Source organism: Oncorhynchus masou, chromosome 8 (genome assembly GCF_036934945.1).
Source record: "Oncorhynchus masou masou isolate Uvic2021 chromosome 8, UVic_Omas_1.1, whole genome shotgun sequence".
Lineage (NCBI taxonomy): Eukaryota > Metazoa > Chordata > Actinopteri > Salmoniformes > Salmonidae > Oncorhynchus > Oncorhynchus masou.
Window position 1 is genome coordinate 18,563,250 of NC_088219.1, and position 26,447 is coordinate 18,589,696.

General features: G+C 49.2%; 1 protein-coding gene across 1 annotated transcript; it reads right to left on the minus strand.

Moving 5' to 3' along the window:
* Positions 1-11,444: 11,444 nt before the first annotated feature.
* Positions 11,445-26,095, minus strand: LOC135543897 (uncharacterized). Its single transcript, XM_064971209.1, has 5 exons — positions 25,757-26,095; positions 24,813-24,864; positions 16,669-18,863; positions 14,220-14,525; positions 11,445-13,898 (listed from the first exon to the last, which is right to left on the minus strand). The coding sequence occupies exons 3-5, from the start codon at positions 18,845-18,847 to the stop codon at positions 13,633-13,635; spliced, it is 2,751 nt and encodes a 916-aa protein (XP_064827281.1). The 5' UTR covers positions 18,848-18,863; positions 24,813-24,864; positions 25,757-26,095; the 3' UTR covers positions 11,445-13,632.
* Positions 26,096-26,447: the final 352 nt, after the last annotated feature.

Here is a 26,447-nt window from a genome sequence, read left to right on the forward strand (position 1 = left end):
AGGAGTGGAGTGGAGTGGAGTGGAGTGGAGTGGAGAGGAGAGGAGAGGAGAGGAGTGGAGTGGAGTGGAGAGGAGAGGAGTGGAGTGGAGTGGAGAGGAGAGGAGAGGAGATGAGTGGAGAGGAGTGGAGAGGAGAGGAGAAGAGAAGAGAAGAGGAGGAGAGGAGAGGAGAAGAGATGGAGGAGAGGAGTGGAGTGGAGTGGAGAGGTGAAGAGTGGAAAGGAGAGGAGAGGAGAAGAGAGGAGTGGAGAGGATAGGAGATGGAGAAGAGGAGAGGAGAGGAGAGGAGAGAATAGAGGAGAGGTGAGGAGATGGAGAGGAGGAGAGGTGAGGAGATGGAGAAGAGGAGAGAATAGAGGAGAGGAAAGGAGCTGGAGAGGAGGAGAGGTGAGGAGAGGAGTGGAGAGGAGTGGAGAGGAGGGGAGAGGAGGGGAGAGGAGAGGAGTGGAGTGGAGTGGGAGTGAGGGGAGATGGAGTGAGAGGAGGGAGTGGAGGAGAGGGAGAGTGGAGTGGAGGGAGGGAGATGAGTGGAGAGGAGGGGAGAGGGAGAGGAGTGGAGTGGAGTTTAGTGGAGTGAGGTGGAGTGGAGTGAAGAGGAGTGGAGAGGAGAGGCGTGGAGAGGAGAGGAGTAGAGAGGAGAGGAGTGGAGTGGAGTGAAGAGGAGAGGAGTGGAGTGGAGTGGAGTGGAGTGGAGTGGAGTGAAGAGGAGTGGAGAGGAGGAGTGGAGAGGAGGGGAGGAGTGGAGAGGGAGAGGGAGTGGAGTGGAGTGGAGAGGAGAGGGAGTGGAGTGGAGAGGAGTGGAGTGGAGAGGAGTGGAGTGGAGTGGAGAGGTGAGATGGAGTGGAGAGGAGTGGAGGTGGAGTGGAGTGGAGAGGAGAGGAGTGAGAGGGATGGAGAGGAGAGGAGTGGAGAGGAGAGGAGTGGAGAGGAGTGGAGTGGAGAGGAGGGAGAGAGAGGGTGGAGAGGGAGAGAGGAGTGGAGTGGAGGGTGGAGTGGAGAGGAGTGGAGAGAGGAGGAGAGGAGAGGAGATGAGTGGAGGAGAGGAGTGGAGGGTGGAGTGGAGTGGAGAGGAGTGGAGTGGAGTGAGGTGGAGTGGAGGGAGGGAGTGGAGTGGAGTGGAGGGAGGGAGTGGAGATGAGTGGAGAGGAGTGGAGGGAGTGGAGAGGAGTGGAGTGGAGGGAGGGAGTGGAGTGGAGAGGTGGAGTGGAGTGGAGAGGAGGGAGAGGAGAGAGTGGAGTGGAGGGAGTGGAGTGAGGTGGAGTGGAGTGGAGAGGAGTGGAGGGAGGCGTGGAGAGGGAGTGGGTGGAGTGGAGGAGTGGAGTGGAGTGGAGAGGAGAGGAGTGGAGTGGAGGGTGGAGTGGAGTGGAGAGGAGGGAGGAGGAGTGGAGTGGAGAGGAGTGGAGAGGAGAGGAGGGTGGAGAGGAGGGTGGAGTGGAGTGGAGTGGAGTGGAGTGGAGTGGAGTGAGGTGGGTGGAGTGAGAGGAGTGGAGAGGAGAGGAGTGGAGAGGAGGGGAGGAGGAGGAGTGGAGTGGAGTGGAGAGGTGGTGGAGAGGAGGTGGAGAGGAGAGGAGGGAGAGAGAGGAGTGGAGAGGAGATGGAGTAGAGAGGAGGTGGGTGGGTGAGAGGTGGGTGGAGAGGGAGTGGAGAGGAGAGGAGTGGGTGGAGAGGAGTGGAGGAGTGGAGTGGAGGAGAGGAGTGGAGGGAGTGGGAGTGGAGTGGAGAGTGGAGAGGAGAGGAGAGGAGTGGAGTGGAGTGGAGAGTGGAGTGGAGTGGAGTGGAGAGGAGAGGAGAGAGGAGGAGAGGAGTGGAGAGGAGAGGAGTGGAGAGTGGAGTGGAGTGGAGTGGAGAGAGGAGTGGAGAGGAGAGGAGAGGGAGTGGAGTGGAGAGGAGGAGAGGAGTGGAGTGGAGAGGAGAGGAGAGGAGATGGAGTGAGGAGTGGAGTGGAGAGGAGAGGAGAGAGTGGAGGGAGAGGGAGTGGAGGAGAAAAGAGGGAGAGGAGGAGAGGAGTGGAGAGGAGTGGAGTGGAGTGAGGTGGAGTGGAGTGGAGGAGTGGTGGAGAGGAGTGGAGTGGAGTAGGAGATGGAGAGAGGAGTGGAGAGGAGAGAGTGGAGAGGTGGGTGGAGAGGAGAGAGTGGAGTGGAGTGAGGAGGAGTGGGAGGAGTGGAGAGGAGGGAGAGGAGAGGAGTGGAGTGGAGTGAAGAGGAGGAGTGGAGAGGAGTGGGTGGAGAGGAGTGGAGAGGAGTGAAGAGTGAGAGGGAGGAGAGGTGGAGAGTGGGTGGAGTGGAGGGAGAGGAGGTGGGTGGGTGGAGTGGAGAGGTGGTGGAGAGGAGTGAGGAGAGGAGAGTGGAGTGGAGTGGAGGAGGGGTGGAGTGGAGTGGAGAGGAGGGAGTGGAGTGGAGTGGAGAGGAGTGGGAGAGAGGGAGTGGAGTGGAGGGAGAGGAGAGGGAGATGAGTGGAGAGGAGTGGAGAGGGAGAGGAGAAGAGAAGAGGAGAGGAGGAGAGGGAGGAGAAGAGATGGAGTGAGAGGAGTGGAGTGGAGTGGAGTGGGAAGGTGGAAAGGAGGAGAGGAGAGTGAGAGGAGTGGAGAGGATAGGAGATGGAGAAGAGGAGAGGAGAGGAGAGGAGAGAAATGAGGAGAGGAGAGGAGATGGAGAGGAGGAGGGTGAGGAGATGGAGAAAGAGGAGAGAATAGAGGAGAGGAAAGGAGCTGGAGAGGAGGAGAGGTGAGGAGAGGAGTGGAGTGGAGTGGAGTGGAGTGGAGGGGAGGGAGGAGTGGAGTGGAGAGGAGTGGAGTGGAGTGGAGTGAGTGGAGTGGAGTGGAGAGGAGTGGAGAGGAGAGGAGAGGAGTGGAGAGGAGATGAGTGGAGAGGAGGGGAGAGGAGAGGAGAGGAGTGGAGTGGAGTTTAGTGGAGTGAGGTGGAGTGGAGTGAAGGAGTGGAGAGGAGGAGGCGTGGAGAGGAGAGGGAGAGAGGGAGAGGAGTGGAGTGGAGTGAAGAGGAGAGGAGTGGAGTGGAGTGGAGGGGAGTGGAGTGGAGTGAAGAGGAGTGGAGAGGAGAGGAGTGGAGAGGAGGTAGAGGAGGGAGAGGAGTGGAGTGGAGAGTGAGAGAGGAGAGGAAAGAGAGGGAGTGGAGTGGAGTGGAGAGGGAGTGGAGAGGAGTGGAGGAGTGGAGAGGAGAGGAGGGAGTGGAGTGGAGAGGTGAGGAGTGGAGAGGAGAGGAGAGTGGAGTGGAGAGGAGAGGAGAGGAGTGGAGAGGAGAGGAGTGGAGAGGAGTGGAGAGGAGAGGAGAGAGAGGGAGAGGAGAGGAGTGGAGTGGAGGGGAGTGGAGAAGAGTGGAGTGGAGAGGAGAGGAGAGGAGTGGAGTGGAGAGGAGAGGAGAGGAGAGGAGTTTAGAGGGAGAGGAGAGGAGTGGAGAGGAGAGGTGGAGTGGAGTGGAGAGGAGAGGGAGATGGGAAGAGGAGTGGAGTGGAGAGGAGGAGTGGAGTGGAGAGGAAGGTGGAGGGAGTGGAGAGGAGAGGGAGAGGAGGAGAGAGTGGAGAGGAGTGGAGGGAGAGGAGTGGAGTGGAGTGGAGGGAGGGGAGAGGAGTGGAGTGGAGGAGAGAGTGGAGTGAGGTGGAGTGGAGTGGAGAGGAGGGAGAGGAGAGGAGTGGAGTGGAGGAGGAGGAGGGGAGATGAGTGGAGAGGGAGTGGAGAGGAGGAAGAGTGGAAAGGAGAGGTGGGAGGAGAGGAGTGGAGGGAGTGGAGGAGATGGAGTGGAGAGGAGAGGAGAGGAGAGGAGAGGAAAGGAGAGGAGTGGAGAGGGAGAGGGAGGGAGAGGAGTGGAGTGGAGAGGTGGAGAGAGGAGTGGGTGGAGTGGAGAGAGGAAGGAGAGTGGAGTGGAGTGGGTGGAGTGGAGAGGAGGGAGAGGAGGGGAGAGGAGTGGAGTGGAGGAGGAGTGGAAGGAGGGAAGTGGAGTGGGAGGAGAGGTGGAGAGTGGAGTGGAGGAGGAGGGTGGAGTGGAGGGAGGGAGTGGAGTGGAGAGGAGTGGAGTGGATGGAGTGGAGGAGGAGAGAGGGAGGGAGTGGAGTGGGAGTGGAGAGGAGGAGGAGTGGAGTGGAGTGGAAGAGGAGTGGAGAGAGGGAGGGAGGAGGAGAGGAGGAGAGGAGTGGAGAGGAGTGGAGAGGAGAGAGAGAGAGGAGAGGAGAGGAGAGAGGAGATGGAGGAGGAGAGGGAGTGGAGTGGAGTGGAGAGGAGAAGAGTGGAAGTGAGGGAGGGGAAGGAGAGTGGAGAGGATGAGGGAGTGGAGAGGAGGAGAGGAGAGGAGGGAGAGGAGAGAGTGGAGGAGAGGAGATGGAGATGGAGAGGAGTGGAGAGGTGAGGAGATGGAGAAGAGGAGAGAATAGAGGAGAGGAAAGGAGCTGGAGAGGAGGAGAGGTGAGGAGAGGAGTGGAGAGGAGTGGAGAGGAGGGGAGAGGAGTGGAGAGGGAGAGGAGTGAGTGGAGTGGAGTGGAGGTGGAGTGGAGTGGAGTGGAGGGAGAGGAGTGGAGAGGAGAGGAGTGGAGAGGAGAGGAGAGTGGAGAAGGAGGGAGTGGAGTGGAGGGAGAGGGAGTGGAGAGTGGAGAGGAGAGGAGTGGAGAGGAGTGGAGTGGAGTGGAGGGGAGTGGAGTGGAGAGGAGTGGAGAGGAGAGGTGGAGTGGAGGAGAGGGAGGAGAGTGGAGAGGAGTGGAGTGGAGAGGGAGGGAGAGGAGTGGAGTGGAGTGGAGTGGAGTGGAGTGGAGTGGAGTGAGGAGGGAGGGGAGGAGAGGAGAGGAGAGGTGGAGTGGGAGAGGAGTGGAGTGGAGTGGAGAGGTGAGTGGAGTGGAGAGGAGTGGAGAGGAGGAGGGAGTGGAGGAGGAGGGTGGAGTGGAGTGGAGTGGAGAGGAGTGGAGTGGAGTGGAGAGGAGTGAGAGGTGGAGTGGAGAGGAGTGGAGTGGAGAGGAGTGGAGAGGAGAGTGGAGAGGAGTGGAGTGGAGTGGAGGAGAGGAGTGGAGAGGAGGAGTGGAGGAAGTGGAGAGGAGAGGAGGGTGGAGAGAAGAGGAGAGTGGAGTGGAGAGGAGTGGAGAGGAGAGGAGGAGTGGAGTGGAGTGGAGTGGAGAGGGAGAGGAGGTGGGTGGAGTGGAAGGGAGTGGAGGAGTGGAGTGGAGAGGAGAGAGGGAGGGAGAGGAGATGAGTGGAGAGGAGTGGAGAGGAGAGGAGAAGAGAGAGGGAGTGGAGAGGGGAGTGGAGAGGAGAGGAGAGGAGAGGAGAGGAGTGGAGTGGAAGGGTGGAGTGGAGGTGGAGTGGAGTGAAGTGGAGTGGAGAGGAGAGGAGTGGAGTGGAGAGGAGTGGAGAGAGTGGAGAGGAGTGGAGAGAGGGAGTGGAGTGGAGTGGAGTGGAGTGGAGTGGAGAGGAGTGGAGTGGAGTGGAGTGGAGTGAAGAGGAGTGGAGAGGAGAGGAGAGGAGAGGAGAGGAGTGGAGTGGAGTGGAGTGGAGAGGAGTGGAGTGGAGTGAGGTGGAGTGGAGTGAAGAGGAGTGGAGAGGAGAGGAGTGGAGAGGAGAGGAGTGGAGGAGAGGAGTGGAGTGGAGTGGAGTGGAGTGGAGTGGAGTGGAGTGGAGTGGAGTGGAGAGGAGAGGAGTGGAGAGGAGAGGAGTGGAGAGGAGTGGAGTGGAGTGGAGTGGAGTGGAGAGGAGTGGAGAGGAGATGAGTGGAGAGGAGAGGAGAGAGGAGTGGAGTGGAGTGGAGAGGAGAGGAGTGGAGTGGAGTGAGGTGGAGTGGAGTGGAGTGAAGAGGAGTGGAGAGGAGAGGCGTGGAGAGGAGTAGAGAGGAGAGGAGAGGAGAGGAGTGGAGTGGAGTGGAGAGGAGTGGAGAGGAGAGGAGAGGAAAGGAGAGGAGAGGAGAGGAGTGGAGTGGAGTGGAGTGGAGTGGAGAGGAGTGGAGAGGAGGGAGAGGAGTGGAGTGGAGTGGAGAGGAGAGGAGAGGAGTGGAGTGGAGAGGAGAGGAGAGGAGATGAGTGGAGAGGAGTGGAGAGGAGAGGAGAAGAGAAGAGGAGGAGAGGAGAAGAGATGGAGGAGAGGAGTGGAGTGGAGTGGAGAGGTGAAGAGTGGAAAGGAGAGGAGAGGAGAAGAGAGGAGTGGAGAGGATAGGAGATGGAGAAGGGAGAGGAGTGGAGAGGAGTGGAGGGAGGAGAATGGAGAGGAGAGGAGATGGAGAGGAGGAGAGGTGAGGAGATGGAGAAGAGGAGAGAATAGAGGAGAGGAAAGGAGCTGGAGAGGAGGAGAGGTGAGGAGAGGAGTGGAGAGGAGTGGAGAGGAGGGGAGAGGAGTGGAGAGGAGAGGAGTGGAGTGGAGTGGAGTGGAGGTGGAGTGGAGTGAAGAGGAGTGGAGAGGAGAGGAGAGGAGTGGAGAGGAGATGAGTGGAGAGGAGGGAGAGGAGAGGAGAGGAGTGGAGTGGAGTGGAGTGAGGTGGAGTGGAGTGAAGAGGAGTGGAGAGGAGATAAGTGGAGAGGAGAGGAGTAGAGAGGAGAGGAGTGGATTGGAGTGAAGAGGAGAGGAGTGGAGTGGAGTGAGGTGGAGTGGAGTGGAGTGAAGAGGAGTGGAGAGGCGAGGAGTGGAGTGGAGTGGAGAGGAGAGGAGTGGAGTGGAGTGGAGTGGAGTGGAGTGGAGTGGAGAGGAGTGGAGAGGAGTGGAGTGGAGTGGAGAGGAGTGGAGAGAGTGGAGTGGAGTGGAGAGGAGTGGAGAGGAGTGGAGTGGAGTGGAGAGGAGAGGAGTAGAGAGGATTGGAGAGGAGAGGAGTGGTGAGGAGAGGAGAGGAGAGGAGTGGAGAGGAGAGGAGAGGAGTGGAGAGGAGAGGGAGTGGAGTGGAGTTGAGTGGAGAGGAGTGGAGAGAAGAGGAGAGGAAAGGAGAGGAGTGGAGAGGAGAGGAGAAGAGTGGAGTGGAGTGGAGAGGAGTGGAGAGGAGTGGAGTGGAGTGGAGAGGGAGAGGAGAGGTGGAGAGGAGGAGGAGTGGAGAGGAGGATGAGTGGAGAGGAGTGGAGAGGAGAGGGAGAAGAAGAGAAGGGGAGGAGAGGAGGGGAGAGGAGAGGGTGGAGAGGAGGGAGAGGAGTGGAGAGGTGGAGTGGAGTGGGTGGAGTGGAGTGAAGAGGAGTGGAGGAGATGGAGAGGAGGAGGAGGAGGAGTGGAGTGAGTGGAGAGGAGTGGAGAGGAGGAGAGTGGAGTGGAGAAGAGTGGAGTGGAGAGGAGGAGGAGGAGGGTGGTGGAGTGGAGTGAAGGGAGGAGTGGAGAGGAGAGGAGAGAGGGAGTGGAGTGGAGTGGAGGAGTGGGTGGAGTGGAAGTGAGGTGGAGTGGAGTGAAGAGGAGTGGAGAGGAGAGGTGGAGGGAGAGGGAGTGGAGGAGTGGAGAGGGTGGGTGGTGTGGAGTGGAGAGGAGTGGAGTGGAGTGGAGTGGAGAGGAGGGTGGAGGAGAGAGTGGAGAGGGAGAGGAGTGGAGAGGAGTGGAGTGGAGTGGAGAGGAGAGGGAGAGGAGTGGAGAGGAGATGAGTGGAGAGGAGGTGAGAGGAGAGGAGAGGAGTGGAGTGGAGTGAAGAGGAGAGGAGTGGAGTGGAGTGAGGTGGAGTGGAGTGGAGTGAAGAGGAGTGGAGAGGAGAGGCGTGGAGAGGAGAGGAGTAGAGAGGAGAGGAGTGGAGTGGAGTGGAGTGGAGAGGAGTGGAGAGGAGAGGAGAGGAAAGGAGAGGAGTGGAGAGGAGAGGAAAGAGTGGAGTGGAGTGGAGTGGAGAGGAGTGGAGAGGAGAGGAGTGGAGTGGAGTGGAGTGGAGAGGAGAGGAGTGGAGTGGAGGGAGAGGGAGAGGAGATGGAGTGGAGGAGTGGAGAGGAGAGGGAGAAGGAGAGAAGAGAGGAGGAGGAGAGGAGAGGAGAAGAGATGGAGGAGAGGAGTGGAGTGGAGTGGAGAGGTGAAGAGTGGAAAGGAGAGGAGAGGAGAAGAGAGGAGTGGAGAGGATAGGAGATGGAGAAGAGGAGAGGAGAGGAGAGGAGAGAATAGAGGAGAGGAGAGGAGATGGAGAGGAGGAGAGGTGAGGAGATGGAGAAGAGGAGAGAATAGAGGAGAGGAAAGGAGCTGGAGAGGAGGAGAGGTGAGGAGAGGAGTGGAGAGGAGTGGAGAGGAGGGGAGAGGAGTGGAGAGGAGAGGAGTGGAGTGGAGTGGGTGGAGGTGGAGTGGAGTGAAGAGGAGTGGAGAGGAGAGGCGTGGAGAGGAGAGGAGTAGAGAGGAGAGGAGTGGAGTGGAGTGGAGTGGAGTGGAGTGGAGTGGAGTGAGTGGAGAGGGAGTGGAGAGGAGTGGAGAGAGGAGGTGGAGAGGAGTGGAGAGGGGAGTGGAGTTTAGTGGAGTGAGGTGGAGTGGAGTGAAGAGGAGTGGAGAGGAGATAAGTGGAGTGAGTGGGTGTAGAGGAGGGAGAGGTGGTGGAGTGGAGTGGAGAGGAGAGGAGTGGAGTGGAGTGGGTGGAGTGGAGTGGAGTGAAGAGGAGTGGAGAGGAGGGGTGGGTGGAGAGGGAGAGGAGTGGAGTGGAGTGGAGTGGAGTGGAGTGGAGTGGAGGAGTGAGTGGAGTGGAGTGGAGAGGAGTGGAGAGGAGGGGTGGAGTGGAGAGGAGAGGAGATGGTGGAGAGGAGTGGAGTGGAGTGGAGTGGAGTGGAGAGGAGTGGAGTGGAGGAGAGGAGGGATTGGTGAGGAGAGGAGAGGAGTGGAGTGGAGTGGAGAGGGTGGAGTGGAGTGGAGAGGAGAGGGAGTGGAGTGGAGTTGAGTGGAGAGGGAGTGGAGAGAAGTGGAGAGGAGTGGAGAGGAGTGGAGAGGAGAGGAGAGAGGTGGAGTGGAGTGGAGGGAGTGGAGTGGAGGTGGAGTGGAGTGGAGAGGAGAGGAGTGGAGTGGAGAGGAGAGGAGAGAGGAGGGAGATGAGTGGAGTGGAGGGAGTGGAGTGGAGAGGAGAAGAGAAGAGGAGAGGAGGAGGGAGGGAGTGGAGAGGAGTGGAGAGGAGTGGAGAGGAGTGGAGAGGAGTGGAGTGGAGTGAGGTGGAGTGGAGTGAAGAGGAGTGGAGAGGAGAGGCGTGGAGAGGAGAGGAGAGGAGTGGAGATGAGTGGAGAGGAGGGGAGAGGAGAGGAGTGGAGTGGAGTGGAGTGGAGTGGAGTGGAGAGGAGTGGAGTGAGGTGGAGTGGAGTGAAGAGGAGTGGAGAGGAGAGGAGAGGAGAGGAGAGGGTGGAGTGGAGTGGAGGGAGAGGGGAGTGGAGTGGAGGAGAGGAGTGGAGTGAAGAGGAGTGGAGAGGAGAGGAGTGGAGAGGAGTGAGAGGAGTGAGAGGAGTGGGTGGAGTGGAGAGGAGAGGAGTGGAGTGGAGTGGAGTGGAGAGGCGTGGAGAGGAGAGGAGTGGAGAGGAGAGGAGTGGAGAGTGGAGTGGAGTGGAGTGGAGTGGAGAGGAGAGGAGAGGAGTGGAGAGGAGATGAGTGGAGAGGAGGTGAGAGGAGAGGAGTGGAGTGGAGTGAAGAGGAGAGGAGTGGAGTGGAGTGAGGTGGAGTGGAGTGGAGTGAAGAGGAGTGGAGAGGAGAGGCGTGGAGAGGAGTAGAGGAGAGGAGAGGAGAGGAGTGGAGTGGAGTGGAGTGGAGTGGAGAGGTGAGAGGAGAGGAGGAAAGGAGTGGAGAGGAGAGGAGAGAGTGGAGTGGAGTGGAGTGGAGAGGAGTGGAGAGGAGAGGAGAGGAGTGGAGTGGAGTGGAGAGGAGAGGAGGAGAGGAGTGGAGAGGAGAGGAGAGGAGAGGAGATGAGTGGAGAGGAGTGGAGAGGAGAGGAGAAGAGAAGAGAAGAGGAGGAGAGGAGAGGAGAAGAGATGGAGGAGAGGAGTGGAGTGGAGTGGAGAGGTGAAGAGTGGAAAGGAGAGGAGAGGAGAAGAGAGGAGTGGAGAGGATAGGAGATGGAGAAGAGGAGAGGAGAGGAGAGGAGAGGAGAGGAGAATAGAGGAGAGGAGAGGAGATGGAGAGGAGAGGGTGAGGAGATGGAGAAGAGGAGAGAATGGGAGAGGAAAGGAGCTGGAGAGGGAGAGGAGAGGAGAGGAGTGGAGAGGAGTGGAGAGGAGGGGAGAGGAGGGAGAGGGAGTGGAGTGGAGTGGAGTGAGGTGGAGTGGAGTGGAGTGGAGAGGAGAGGAGAGGAGTGGAGAGGAGATGAGTGGAGAGGAGGGGAGAGGGGAGTGGAGTGGGTGGAGTGGAGTGGAGTGAGGTGGAGTGGAGTGGAGGAGAGTGAGAGGAGTGGTGGGTGGAGAGGAGAGGTGGAGAGGAGGGAGTGGAGTGGAGTGGAGAGGAGAGGGAGTGGAGTGGAGTGGAGTGGAGTGGAGTGGAGTGAGAGAGTGGAGTGGAGTGGAGGGAGAGGAGTGGAGAGGAGAGGAGTGGAGAGGAGGAGAGTGAGTGGAGTGGAGTGGAGAGGAGAGGAGTGGAGTGGAGAGGAGTGGAGTGGAGAGGAGACATGCTGCCTAACATACCCTTGTAAAACTGACCATCCTACCAATCCTCGACTTCGGCGATGTCATTTACAAAATAGCCTCCAACACCCTACTCAACAAATTGGATGCAGTCTATCACAGTGCCATTTGTTTTGTCACCAAAGCCCCATATACTACCCACCATTGCGACCTGTACGCTCTTGTTGGCTGGCCCTCGCTTCATACTCGGCGCCAAACCCCCTGGCTCCATGTCATCTACAAGACCCTGCTAGGTAAAGTCCCCCCTTATCTCAGCTCGCTGGTCACTATAGCATCACCCACCTGTAGCACGCGCCTCCAGCAGGTATATCTCTCTGGTCACCCCCAAAACCAATTCTTTCTTTGGCCGCCTCTCCTTCTCTGCTGCCAATGACTGGAACAAACTACAAAAATCTCTGAAACTGGAAACACTTATCTCCCTCACTAGCTTTAAGCACCAGCTGTCAGAGCAGCTCACAGATTACTGCATCTGTACATAGCCCACCTATAATTTAGCCCAAACAACTACCTCTTTCCCTACTGTATTTATTTTATTTTATTTATTTATTTATTTTGCTCCTTTGCACCCCATTATTTTTATTTCTACTTTGCACATTCTTCCACTGCAAATCCACCATTCCAGTGTTTTACTTGCTGTATTGTATTTACTTTGCCACCATGGCCTTTTTTTGCCTTTACCTCCGTTATCTCACCTCATTTGCTCACATCGTATATAGACTTGTTTCTACTGTATTATTGACTGTATGTTTGTTTTACTCCATGTGTAACTCTGTGTCGTTGTATGTGTCGAACTGCTTTGCTTTATCTTGGACAGGTCGCAATTGTAAATGATAACTTGTTCTCAACTTGTCTACCTGGTTAAATAAAGATGAAATAAATAAAGATAAATAAAAAATAAGCTGAATCAGGTTAGTTACAACTGGGGTTGGAGCCCCACAGGAGGGTATCTCTCTAGGAACATTGTTGGAGAGTCCTGGTATACAGAAACATGGTATAGCTGAAAACAGCTTGAGGAAATAAATGGATCAGGAAGAACAAATGAACTGAAGACCAGGATGGATGCATGAATGGATAGATAAAGATAGATGATCCGATAAACAGGAAGACAGACAAGGCAGATAAAGGCATGGATACTATCTAAAGATTAGGATTGTTGAACTTTGAAACATGGATACCATCTAAACATTAGGATAGTTCAACTTTGTATTACATTTTCATACACAACCAAATAGTTTGTCTGTGGACCTCAAAAGTCCACAGTTTGGCAATCACTGGATTTAATTAATTCAATATAAATCAATAAACTGGTCTAAAAATACAAAAAAAATTAAAACAATAATTATTTAGGCCATGGATGAAATGGAAACGTTGACAAGGATTGTCTTTCTGTCTCATCTTTCAAGTCTGATTTTCATTACTAGTGTATGTTTCAAAATTGCAAGAAATGATCAAGATTATTTTCTATATTTCCTCTGTTGTCTTGACTTCCTTCTCTGCAATTCATGTTAAATTTGAACACATACATATAGAATGTATATATTTTTAAGTTGAATTTAAGCAGTGACAAACAATGCAAAATAAATGACAAAACATATAAATAAAAATAAATACTCTGTAATGGCAAACATGTACAGGCAAAATATTCCACAAACGAGGAGAACACTCAAAGAATATCTTGGTGCAGTTTTGTCTTAATTTAAGCACACACCTATGTACCCTCTTAGAAATGAACCTGCTATCTGGAACCTTAAAAGGTTCTTCGGCTGTCCCCATAGGATAATCCTTTGAAGAACACTTTTTGGTTGCAGGTAGAACCCTTTTGGTTCCGGGTAGAACCAAAAAGGGTTCTACATGGAACCCAAAAGGGTTCTACCTATAACCAAAAAGGTTTCTACATGGAACCCAAAAGGGTTCTACCTAGAACCAAAAAGTGTTTAACTGGAACCAAAAAGGGTGGAGGGGGGAGACAGCTAAAGAACCCTTTTGGAACCCTTCTTTCTAAGAGTGGAGGGTTCATCTTCTTATATCTTTCCAACCATTGTCTGTTGGAAAGACAACATGGATAGATCCATGACTAAGTTCAGTTCAGTAACAGTCTGCTGAATCTGTTCAACGTTGCCTGTGTATCATTGCGGCTTCTATTTACCATCCTTCTATTGACACCAGCTCTGGTTTCATCCACAGTGTTGTAGGTTTCTGATTTCAACCCATTTCTCTAAGAATTGGCACAATTAAATCCGCTCACTCCTCCAACAGTCACACAATGCTATATTGAATAATTCTCACAAGAGTAAAAAAAAAATGACATTGACATTTACAATCCAGTTAGGAAAGACAGAACTAAACCAACAATATGGCAAGATCAGCTGTCCTCTGGGACTGTGTCACTTCAGTTGAGAGGCAATATTCTAAACGACCAAACATTTTGATGGGTAAAATGCATTGGAATGACCTTTCTGGAGCTATGTATAGGGTTATCATAGTTTAATGGTGGGCTGTCACTGTAGTTGTTTCTATTCTGGTTCTGCATGCATTATTGATTTTGTAAATGGCCTTGTGTCAGACCAGGACTCATTGCACTTCCTTAGTTTCTGTAATGCTATAAACCACAAGCATCAAATGAGTCATCTGATCACAGTGGATCATGGGAGATAATATTTACATGTTTAAGTCATATAGCAGATGCTCTTATCCAGTGCGACTTACAGGGGAAATTAGGGTTAAGCTCCTTGCTCAAGGACACATCAGAATATTTTTCACTGGGTCAACTCTGAGATTCTAACCGGTGACCTTTCGGTTAATGGCCCAACGCTCTTAGTCTACCTGCCCCCTTATCTGCCAGATATCTAAGCATTGTATAAAAATTGTCAAAATTACAAATGGAATTGGATGAGGATCAGGTTGGCCAGAAATGAGACTATTTATAAAATAACCAATCAAATTATTTCTCCCATAATCTATAGAAGTGCACTATTTCAATCATCAATTCATCATCTATGCCAATAGTGACAATCTGTTAATCAGCGTTCCCTTCTTCATCATTCTACCTTTCATTTCTCCTTCACAAAACTATGGCTCGCCCAATGCGGGTTTCCTCCATCCCTCCATTCTGTCCCTCTAATCAGTCTCCCACTCTCAGACCTGGGTCTCCAGGCCGCTGAGTTTGGGGGTCAGGATGCGAGGAGTGACCCCGGAATTGAGGTCCCTCTCAAACTCCAGTAGCTGACCCATGAAGTTGAGGTTAGGAGACACCACAGGACGACGGCCCCGCACGTACTTGTAGGCATCCGTCATGGTCATCAGGGTGTGCTTCATCAGGTAGGCGATGATGATGGTTGCCGAGCGGGACACGCCTGCTTGACAGTGAACCAACACTCCACGCCCACTCTGATGTGCCTCCTCTGTGGATAAAAAGAGGTGGCTATCAGATCGCTGAAATTCATCAAATACACAGCTTTTTCTGGATCTGACTCTCCAGTTCTCCCATCTTCCCGTTTGATCCATTTATAGCTCCCTAACTGTCTCCCCAGTCAAAAACGTTGAAATAGGAGATCGAGATCAGAGGAAAAACTTAACATATGAATCATCATGATTCTTACCTTATCTCACTGCTAAAATACTTCAAGTGTCAAATATTCTAAGCTCAGAGAGAAAAAGACTGAAAGACAAGAACGGGGATAGAGAGCGCCGTAGAACATGAAAGTAAATATTGTTCAACTCACCAATGAACTCAAACACCTCTTCAAAGTACTGACGCAGGTTCTGCTTGCTGTTGTCAGTAGCCGGCAGTCGTTTGTAGTGTATCAGGCTGGAGCCGAGGTGGTAGAGGGGCAGGTGTGTGGTGACGTTGACCACGTAGCCGATGTTGAGACGCAGCAGTAGATCCAGGTCCTGGGCGTCCTTCTCGTTGCCCAGGAAAAGGAAGGGCAAGATGGGGCTCACCACCGCATTCTCCACGTCAGGGGTCATCCCACTCTCATCTGACAGGGAAGCCGGGAGCGAGGAGGAGAGCGGCAGAGTGAGGTGCACTGGGATAGGAGAGGGCAACACAACACAGTGAGAGATTGCTGTTAGAAAGGACAATTTCATTTGATTTGGATCACTGGCTGACATGCATTCACCCTGAAGCATGCCAACATAGATCAAGCATTGGAGACAGAAAGAGTTATGAAGATATGTGTGAATGAAGGAGAGACAATGAAAGTGTACAATTTATCTAATTTATAGTTCTTGTTTGAGCATGAGTATCATTGGTGTTCACTTTACACACGCAGGGCAAAGAAGTATGCAGCTCTGAGGAATTGCTCAAATGCTTACATAATTTCATACATATTCTCCTAACAGGAAGAGTGAAAGGTACAGACATGAAAAGAAGTCTGAAACTACTCTCTTCATTCTATGCTGTATGTCATCAACACATCCTGCACTCACTTAATGGAGTGGGAGGAGGCTGGAGTTAAGTAACTATTAAGAATAGAGAATACATTATAGCTTTTTGGGTCTTCATCATTTAAACGAGTATAGCTTAATCTCCCAGTGACAGGGTTCAGTGTCAGTGACACCATTTCCCTTAGGAAAAAATAACTTTCATTCAGCTATTCTAATCTCCCCCTCTTATCAGCGCTCTTCTCCATTTCTCTCTTCTCTGTCTCTTTTTTCTCCAGAGCCTAGGCTATAATTAACAGTCATTATCCCCAGGTTCCTCTTAAATCACCAACATGTTAGAACACCGTAACATATAAATAGAGATAGGCAGGGGATTTAAAAGAAAGGGAAGCAGGGAAAGGTAGAAGAAAGAGACAGTAATGAGAATAGGAGGAAAGAGATTTACTGAAACAAATGGTAATTTCTGCAGTCAGACATGAAAGCTGGTTTATCCATTGGGGATTTTTTTTTACTGAAACTATCTAAGTGTCCATAACTTTCTGTCAAAAAACAGTCCAAAACCATCAGAAGTACACTATATGTACAGAAGTGTGTGGACGCCCCTTCAAATTAGTGTATTCAGCTATTTCCGCCAGATCCATTGCTGACAGGTGCAATCTCCATAGACAAACATTGGCAGTAGAATGGCCTTACTGAATAGCTCAGTGACTTTCAACGTGGCACTGTCATAGGATGCCACCTTTCCAACAAGTCAGTTCGTCAAATTTCTGCCTTGCTAGAACTGCCCTGGTCAACTGTAAGTGCTGTTATTGTGAAGTGGAAACGCCTAGGAGCAACAACAACTCAGCTGCGAAGTGGTAGGCCACACAAGCTCACAGAATGAGACCGCCGAGAGCTGAAGCATGTCGCGCGTATAAATTGTCTGTCCTCGGTTGCAACACTCACTACCGAGTTCCAAACTGCCTTTGCAAGCAACGGCAGTCCAATAACTGTACACCGGGGGATTTAGAAAATGGGTTTCCATGGCCGAGCAGCCGCATATAAGCTGAAGATCACCATGCGCAATGCCAACCGTCCGCTAGAGTGGTGTAAAGCTTGCCACCATTGGACTCCGGAGCAGTGGAAATGCGTTCGCTGGAGTGATGAATCACGCTTCACCATCTGGCAGTCTGACAGATAAGTCTGGGTTTGGCGGATGCCAGGAGAACGCTACCTGCCCCAAAGCATAGGACCAACTAGGAGGAATAATGGTCTGGGGATATTTTTCATGGTTCGGGCTCGGCCCCTTAGGGAAATATTAACTCAACAGCATACAATCACATTCTAGAAGATTCTGTGCATCCAACTTTGTGGCAACAGTTTGGGGAAGGTCCTTTCCTGTTTCAGCATGACATTTCCCCCATGCACAAAGTGAGGTCCATACAGAAATGGTTTGTCGAGATCGATGTGGAAGAACTTGACTGGCCTGCACAGAGCCCTGACCTCAACCCCATCGAACACCTTTGAGTTGGAACGCCGACTGCAAGTCTGGCCTAATTGCCCAACATCAGTGCCCGATCTCACAAATGCTCTTGTGGCTGAATGGAAGCAAGTCCCCGCAGCAATGTTCCAACATCTAGTGGAAAGTCTTCCCAGAAGAGTGGAGGCTATTATACCAACAAAGGGGGGGACCAAATCATTCCATGATTTTGGAATGAGATGTTTGACGAGCAGGTGTCCACATACTTTTGGTCATATAGTTAAAACTAAAAGACTGAAACAAAAAAGTGTGTATGACATCCTTACCTCTGCCGTTCTCCTCATCCTGCTCTCTGTTGACTGAGTTTAGGACCAGGTGGAGGGACGGGGCGGAGGGAAGGGAATACCGTCCCTCTGCATCTCTCTGTCTTGATTTGGGTTTGAGGAGAGTGCTGGGAACTGACGGTGCTGTTGAGAAGGAAGAAGGGGATTGGGGAGAGGGGGAGCGGGGGGAGGGGGTGCAAGGGTATGCCATATCGTCTGCCTGCCCCATGCCATCCACCATCCCTGTCTCCCCACCTTTCTTCCAGAGCCTCTTCAGCGAGTCCCGGCCTGGATCTCGCCCAGGCCCAGACCCAGACCCAATGAAATCCAGGACGGCCATCTTGCCCTGCTGAAGCCGGCGGCGGCCAGCGTGGTCTGTTATCTGATTCCGGGTGAACTCCAACAGGTTCTTACAGTCCAGGATAACAGGGCTGGTTCCGTTGCTGCTGTTCTGATTCTGACCGGCACATGTCTTCCCCATTCCCATCCCCATCCCGGCACAGCTCTGGTGGTTCTGTTGAGTTTTAGACCTGGTCATCTTCTTCGCCAGCTCCTCGGGCCAGATTGTGCGCACACTGTAATCATCGTCATCAGCGGGGAATACCCCCATGGGGTGCCCTGACACTATACCCCTCCCCATCCCGGGGGGCTTTCTGCCCCGGTGGGGGTTGAAGGTCACCACTATGGGGTCGCTGCTACAATAACTGCAGGTAGAGCTGCCGCCCTGACTGGCTTTGGGGTTGCAGCCACTCACACAACTCTGTAAGGCTCGCAGCGGGGCTGAGGAGGATAGTGGGGTACAGGGCAGGCATCCCCCCACCAGTTTTTTTCGGAATGCAGCAGGACTCTCAAAGGCACCAGCCTCCCCGGAGCAGGAGGCACATCGCAGGGGTCTGAGCAAGCCCGTCCGGCAGTCCGACACAGTGCTGTTGGAGGATGAGGTGTTGGTGGTGGAGGCTGTGGACAAACATCCCCCCAGAGTTCTTAAACCCATTGCTGAGCCCCCTCTGTGGTACACCCCTCCAACCCCGTGGCCGTGGGCGCAGGAAAAAGAAGAAGATGGACTCCCCCCACCCCCCTGACAGCCAGCAGAACGTCCCCTGGCCCCCCTGCAGCGGACCAGCTTCCAGCAGCCACAGCTGAAGGGATGGGAGAAGTCAATGGTACAGGTGTGGTCTGGGCTGGGGAAACCTCCACGGGAGGAACAGGGGGAGAGGGGTAGGCCGTGGAGGATCTGAGGGCGATGGTCCCTGCCACGGGATGGATGGGGCTTGTTGAGGGGTTGCTGGAACGAGGTAGAAGCACAGGGTTGGTGGGAGGGAGGGGAAGCAGGGTAATGGGAGTTTAGGACAGAGGCATGGGGAACAGGAACAGAGTTGTGGTGGCGGGGCAGGCTGTGGGCGTTGGGGTTTTCATGGACAGGTCCCAGTTTGGAATTCTCTTTGTTACCCACGCAGGGCACTTCCCGGGCACCTCTGGGGGGGAAGCTGGCAGAGCAGACTTTGGAAGCTGCGTCCTGCGCCTTCTCTCTTCTGGACTTGGACTGCTGTCTCTGGGCTGGGACAAATTCTAGAACCCCTCCTGGGGACACAGCCAGATGATTCTGATGGTGATTGCCTAGTGAGGCCTTGATCTGGTTCTGTGGGTGGTTTTGGAGTTGCTGCACTGCTCCTCCAGGCTTCCCTGATGTTCCCCCAGCTTTTCTCTCCCCGTATCCGGGATCCAAGCACAACGAGACCCTTTTTTTGCCCACCTTCACACTCCCACTGCGACCTAAAGTGTTGCTGTGCCCTTGTCCTTTTGTTCCTTTGTTCACGGATAACTTGATGTCGATGGTGTGTGTGTGTTGGTGGGGTCTAGGGCCAAGAGTCACAGTCCCGTTGCTGTGACAGTGGCTAGCGGTGTGTCTGACACCCTCTGACACGATAGCCTTGTTGCCCTTGGTTTTCTGCAGACGGGATGATGATCTGCTCTTGCATTCCAAAGACAGTGAATTTGGGGAGGGAGGATTAGGGTGGGACTGAGGAGGGTGGGGATGAGAAGGGCGGGAGAGAGGTTTGTTGCTGAGGGTTGTTATATGGGAGTGAGGCTGTGGTGAGGTCTGTGGGGAGGGCCCACGTAGGGCCAAGTCTTTAGGGCGCTGAATAACCACTATGCGCTCGCCAATAGGGAATGGAGGCATCTGGGTCTACACAAAGCTGTGTGTGTGAGAGAGGGAGAAAGAAACAGAGAAACAATGTTAAGATTGTACTCAGATAAAATATCAAATTAAGGTCACAGATTTTTTTAAATTACTTTTGGTATCACAGTGTTGGGGAGTAGTAAACTACATGTAATTCAACAAGTAATTTAACTACATTTTACAGTAGCTTGGTGGTATTAAACTAAATTGAAATCTTGGTAGTGTTTTCAGTAGTTCATTACTTTTTTTGCCATGTAGCGATGTAACTAACTACTGGAACTACACTACTTTTTTGCAAAAAGAAAAGAAAACATGGGTGAAGTAGGCAAGAATTTACTTTCTTTTTCAGCATCAAACCAGCCTAATTCTCACCTGAAACATAGTTTTTGTTTTTAATAGGCTAAATTAAACATTCTGTTAACATCTTAGTAATATGTTCTGCAATTTGTAGTCTATGACATTTCAGATTTAGATATGATCATTTATCACAAAGTAGTTTGGATATAGTGAACTACTTTTTCAAAGTAACCTTAGTTCAGTAAACTATACATAGGTTTCTTAAGGGTAGCTGTAGTGTAGCTGAACTTCTTCCAGTGTGAAGGAATTGGTATCTTGGCAAACTATATTTTCAGAGCTTCCACAACACTGTGGTATCATCATCAACATCATCACATTTTTTGAATTCGGAGAGATATTTACATCACATCGGTCCTACATCACATCGGTCCTACACCAAGCAGACTAGGTATGGAGTTATGGACATTTTTGCTTGAAAAAAACATCACTTTATTAAACAGTCTGTGTATACATACCTAGTACACAATATATTTACATGTGTTATTTCTGCAATAAGGCCAGAGGGGGTGTGGTATATGGCCAATATAGCAAGACACAACGTGGAGAGCCTGGATACAGGCCTTAGCCGTGGTATATAGGCCATATAAAACAAACCTCTGAGGTGCCTTATTGCTATTATAAACTGGTCACCAACATAATTAGACCAGTAAAAATAACTGTTTTGTTATACCCGTGGTATACGCTCTGATATACCACGGCTGTCAGCCAAGCAGCATTCAGGGCTGGAACCCCCCAGTTTATAACCCTGTATAGACATTGCATAATAAAGCCTATTAATTGAAATTGTTGCAGAGTTCGAATTCAAGATGAAAACACACATGACTGTTACTTGACTTCTGCTGCCGACCACCGTGATGAACACTCAGAAGAATATGTGAAGCATATTTCCGTTAGTCACCATTAGATTGGAAAAAAGATACACCAAAAACACACAGGAATTAAATCAAAACAAAAAGACCAAAATACAGCCTTTATGATTTTGCCAAAACATGGCAGACACCACTGTTTCATTATTTATTGATTTATTTACTTCAGTTTATTTTAGTTAATACTTTCTTAACACTTATTTTTCTTAAAATTGCATTGTTGATTAAGGGCATGTATGTAAGCATTTCACTGTAAGGTCTACACCTGTATTTGTATTTATTATGGATCCCCATTAGCTGCTGCCAAAGCAGCAGCTACTCTTCCAGGGGTCCAGCAAAATTTAGGCAGTTTATACAATTTTAAAACATTACAATACATTCACAGATTTCACAATACACTGTGTGCCCTCAGGCCCCTACTCCACCACTACCACATATCTACAGTACTAAATCCATGTGTATGTATAGTGCGTATGTTATCGTGTGTGTGTGTGTGTGTGTGTGTGTGTGTGTGTGTGTGTGTGTGTGTGTGTGTGTGTGCCAATGTTTGTGTTGCTTCACAGTCCCCGCTGTTCCATAAGGTTTTTATTTTATCTGTTTTTTAAATGTAATTTTACTGCTTGCGTCAGTATTCGGTGCATGTGACAAATAACATTTGATATGATTTGATTTGTTTTAAGAACATTTTGGTGAAATATTTTGGTGAAATTGAAGTTAGGTCAAAAGAATGGTGGGAGACATGGAGTATAACCAAATGTCTCTCTGTTAGAAAAGGCCCTTTGCCATAGCACAGCAAACTAGAGAGCCAGCTGTAACTGCCTGAGGCACTGACTGACCATCGATGGACGTAACCTATAAATAAGCACTTCGTCATGAAATACTTGAATAAAGACTGGAGGAGAGAGGGAATTCTGGGCAAAGCTTTAGATATTGTATTATTTTCATTATCATTTTTTTCTACCCTTTAAATAAAAACATGGGGTCAATTGATGCCTAATTCTCATTTGTAGTATCGACTTTGCTTTTGTCATCTACTAACCCCTATTTACTATGACAAAACCCATTAATTTGTGGGTTTTTTTTGCATTAAAGAAGATTCTCTGGGGCAATGGAGAGAGAGAGAGAGGGAGAGAGAGAGGGGGAGAGAGAGAGAGAGAGAGAGAGAGAGAGAGAGAGAGAGAGAGAGAGAGAGAGAGAGAGAGAGAGAGAGAGGAGGAGAAAAAATACAGAGGGAGAGGTTGGGAGAGAAATAGAGAGATGGGAGGACAGAGATATAAAGAGACAGAATATGATGTGACAGGGTAGACTACAGACTAGAGGGGAGGAAGAAACATGGCAAAAAGGCACCGAGGACGTATTCACACCCCCGCAACACGCACACCAACCCATAGACAAAGCACACCATGTTTGCATTTCCACATGCATACATCAACGCACAGAGCTTGGTGATGGTATCCTCATCTTTTTTCCTTTTTCAGCCTTGCCTTTGTAGCCTGTGGTGGAGGGGGGGGTTACATTGACCCAGTTTTGTAATGGTGGAAGTCAACATCACTCTGATCACACATTGTAAACACCTCATCAGCACATATCCGAAATTATATTCACCCTTGATAAAGATGAGCAGACTGTTTAAAATAAATAATTCAAATATAATAATACAATTGCTCAGAGAAACAGATTTGGTTTAACATGTAATACTTTTTTTTCTCAAAAAAGTTGGGGTCAAAATGACTGACACCCCTGTTTTCAATAGCTCACCTTGCAAGCATAATGGCACTGAGACTTTTTCTCAAATGTTTGATGAGTTGGAGAACACGTTTGGAAGGATCGAAGACCATTTCTCCATACAGAATACTTCCAGATCCTTGATATCCTTCATCTGCACTTATGGACTGCCCTCTTCAATTTAAAACTACAGGTTTTCAATGCTTTACATGTCCGGAGACGGCCGTTGCAAAATTTGGATTTTGTGACCAATCATGATGCTGTCGTATTTTCACGTCATCCAACAAATGTAAATGCCCGCCCACAGGGCAAACATTAGTTGAATCAAAGTTGTTTTTATGTAATTTCAATGAAATTGCGTTCAACCAATGTGGAATAGATGTTGAATTGACGTCTGTGTCCAGTGGGTGGTGCCTCATTTATCAACTGTTTCCTACTAAATTCTGGTGTACGTGGTGCCACAAATGATTGGGATTTATCAAAATGTGGATGGAACATGTTTTCATTGATAAATCAGAGCCATATTATATTTGTGCTAAAACCCCGCCTGGAAAACACCCTCAATTAATATTTTATGGGAACAAAAACATCCTCATTTGCTGTATGGCTTGGAGATGTTGGAACTGGGCCATGACAGCTCCTAAAAGAAAGCGCAATGGAACATTTTATCACATTTCTGTAGATGTGTGGGCAGAACTCTGCAGTGACTTTTCCAAACTAAAAATGCATGCTGCCTAATGAGTGACAAACACTGGTTGTACATTGTGAAAGATTGCTTGTCCTTTCGAACAAATTAGAAGTAAATGCTACAGCCCACACTTCTATCTATGCAAAAGACAAACTGATGTTCAATATTTTGTTTATCAATACATGATTTTGCTTCTATCTCCTTCCTTGGTATAGGCTCTGAAATGAAATAGGCTAGCCTATGATGTTGCGCTCTATCGCACAGCAATAATGTAGCCTACCCATACTGTCACATACAGTCAAAGCTACTTAATTTCGAGCATGCTTGGCAATTGAATGAGCGATTGATAAATGGTAGCCTACAATTTGTTGTGTAGCATGAATAATTTAAACCAGTTCTGTCAGAAAAGGTGAGACATGTCCCTCTGGGCAAAAACTGGTTAAATCAATGTTGTTTCCACGTCATTTCAATGTCAATTGAATGTGATGACGTTGAATCAATGTGGAAAACTGATTGGGTTTGCAAAAAGTCATCAACGTAAGGGAATTTCGTATTTTTTTCACCAAACTTTTAACTTAAATCCATTGATATGGTAAAATGTTTAGTTGATTTCACATTGAATTCACGTTAGTTGACAACTCAACCAAATGAGTTGAACTGACACCTGTGCCCAGTGGGGTCCTGTAATATGATTATGATTTAGGCTTATAATAAATAAAAGCATCAAACACCTCCCATTTCCCCAAATAAACAATAAGTATATTTGCTTGTAATACAGTGGATCAACCTTCTAGAAGTTGTGCACATGCATAGTTTGACATTTGTGAAAATACGCACACCTTCCCGTTCGAACTGGATAAACACCAACCTTTGTGGGAAAACTGGTGCATGCAAGGTTTAGAGTACTTTTGTTGTGCGCACGCACCTTTGATGAATGAGGCCCCTGGAGTTTTGCCAAACAGCATTGGCACTGATGCTTTGGTCAGATCACATTAAAATATAGCGCTTTGGCCATGCACACCCCAGTGGTGGGTTTGGCGTTGAAATCAGAATGGATGAGTAGAAAATAACCCCATACATACTGTAAAATATAGTGGTGGATCTTTGATGCTATGGGGCTATTTTGCTTCCACTGGTCCTGGGGCCCTTGTTAAAGTCAAATGAACTTCACCCAATACCAGAATATTTTTGCCTAAAAACCTGGTTGCCTCTGCCAGGAGGCTGAAACTTGGCTGCAAGTGGATCTTCCAGAAAGACAATAACCCCAAGCACACATCAAAATCCACAAAGAAATTGTTAATTGACCACAAAATCAACATTTTGCATTAGCCATTTCAGACTCTGAACTTGAAAACCATGGAAAACCTGTGGTTAGAATGAAAGAGGGCAGTCCATAAGCGCAGATGAAGAAGGATATCGAGGATCTGTATGGAGGAATGGTCTAAAATCCCTTCAAATGTGTTCTCCAACACATTTTCTAAAAGGTATCAATGTCGTTATCCTTGCAAGGTGATGAATTAAAATGTATTAATAACAAACAGGGTTGTCAATCATTTTGACCCCCACCGTTTTGAGAAAAACAATTATAACTTGTCAAACTAAATCTCTTTCTCTGAGCAACTGTATTAGTAGAAAATAATATAATTTACCCATTTCTTTAGCATACAATATAGCTCAGTATTTAAATTGTTTATTGTATACAGTCATTTCTGGTCATCTTTATCAAGGGTGTCAATAATTTCAGACCCCACTGTACATGAAAACAGTGTAGCGGTGTATTAATCATACTATCTAAGCACAGTCAGACCAAAAACACACATTGCAATCCTAAAAAACATACTTAAGAAAATGCTTCAAGCTATGCCTCGAGATCATTATCATCATTGTTCATCAGCCCCATTCTGAACATTATTGCCACCCTATCTAAAATTGCAGCCAGTAGGTCTTCATACATTTTGGAAAAGAGGTTCTGAATTTGGAGGCTTGATAAAGGGCAAAGAAATATTAGAATTTAGGCTTACATAAAAATATTATGATGTGCAAAAGAAGTCCATCCATTATACCATTATGTGATTATTGTTATAATGATAGAAAGAGTGGCTAAAAATGTTGAAACTGTTGAAATTCTGTCCCCTCATGTCACAAAGGTGAAAGAGGTAACCTGATGATTACTCTGTCTCTGAGGACCATGTGAGATTCACAAGGCACTGTATGTATCTTTGGGGTCTTATTATCAATCTACTGCTGAAATTATCTGAAATTGTAAGGTTCTATTTGAAGCCTTCAGTGACATTTCTTCATGTCTCTACACATTCACAAACAGACCTACCTGCAATAGTATTTATCCCGGTTTTCTGTGGACAAATAAAGGCCTGCTGCGCCTGCAAGAGAAGAGGATAATAATAAGAACAACAGGCATGGTTGAAAGAACACTAATACATTGACTGCTGATAGCAGAGGAATCCCATAAATAAGGTGGAATCATATGAGAGTGAAATTATTTCGCGCATCGTCAGACATCATTATGCTCAGGGTCCCGTCTCGGTCTCTGTGTGTCACTGGCAGGCAGGAAATAAGAAGCAGTCTCTTCTCATCTCCATGAGTGGCGTTTTACGGTTGCACTTTGATCGCATATAGGCTATGCTAGAATTATTAGGCCTGGGCTATATAAAAATAACCAATATAATAATAAATTGTAATATAGAAAACGCATATCTGTAAATAATTCATTGAAAAACCATGCAACAACAAATAATTAGGTAAATAATAATGTGCAATAAATAATGGCTATGGCCTTATAGCTTAGTCTGCATGACCTACAACTCCAGCATCATAGCCCGGTTTGGTAGTCCAAATTAGGCCATGGAAAAGGAATCGTCATCGTCTCGTATCACTTTCACTCTCATGTTTGGTCCTGATCAATAATAGAACGTATTTTCGCAAAGACTGCAGATATTTAGGCAAAGACTGCCAGGCAGTTAATAAGTAATGAAGGTGAATTTAATCACTCTTGATTCGTAGTGTCGCGTAAAAATGGTAAGTGTCCGATGTATTAGTAAAGGGGATCCTAGTTCGAGGACGTCACTGTTCTAATTTGGATGGCATTTTAACGCACTGGCGTTTCTTATATGCATATAAATGTGTAACATATAGCCATAGTGCTGGATCATCATGTGGCAACAATAGCCTATAATAATCAGTGATTTAATATCAGACATACCATATTGTTCGTCAAGCTAAGCTAGCTAAAGTGTTTAAAATAAACTTACTTACGTGAGGAGTGACAATTCCGTTTTATCTTCATGCTCTCCGTGTAATACAATTCCTTACGTTTTCATTGTTGTTGTCCAGACATTTGTTTGCACTGCAGGACCTATCATATTTTCGGATCCGTGTGCGGTGCAGGTATAAGCTTACATAGAAAAATATAGGACCATCGACACTAACCATCTATTATTAATTTTAAAAAAATAAACAGAAAAAGTGCTTACACCATACCAGTGTCAGTGCTTGTGCGTTTGTAAATGTGCGCTCGGATTTATGCGTGAGAGGAAGACAGAGGTTGCTGGAGGAAATGGGGGGGTAAGGAGGTGGGGTCTGTGGTCTGTACAGTGGATGACATCATTCCAGACCAATGGCAAGTAATATGTGATAAGGCAGCCAGCAAATTAAGCCTCGTCTTGAGCAGTGTGAAGTATAAAATGGTAGGCTCTTATGTCTTTCGACAGGGTGGGAGCTGGTGATAAAAGTGATAGGTATTCTATAAACCAGTGTTGTACTGGATGTGAAATTATGGAACAGTGAAAGCTTGAATACAAATCGATTGTTTCATTGTAGTTGTACAACTACATAATGTTGTTTCAGCCATTGTTCAACCTCTTCACATATCCTATTGCCTACATAACCTACACATTAGGACTGTGTCTGTAAGGCTGCATTTACACAGGTAACCCAATTCTGATAT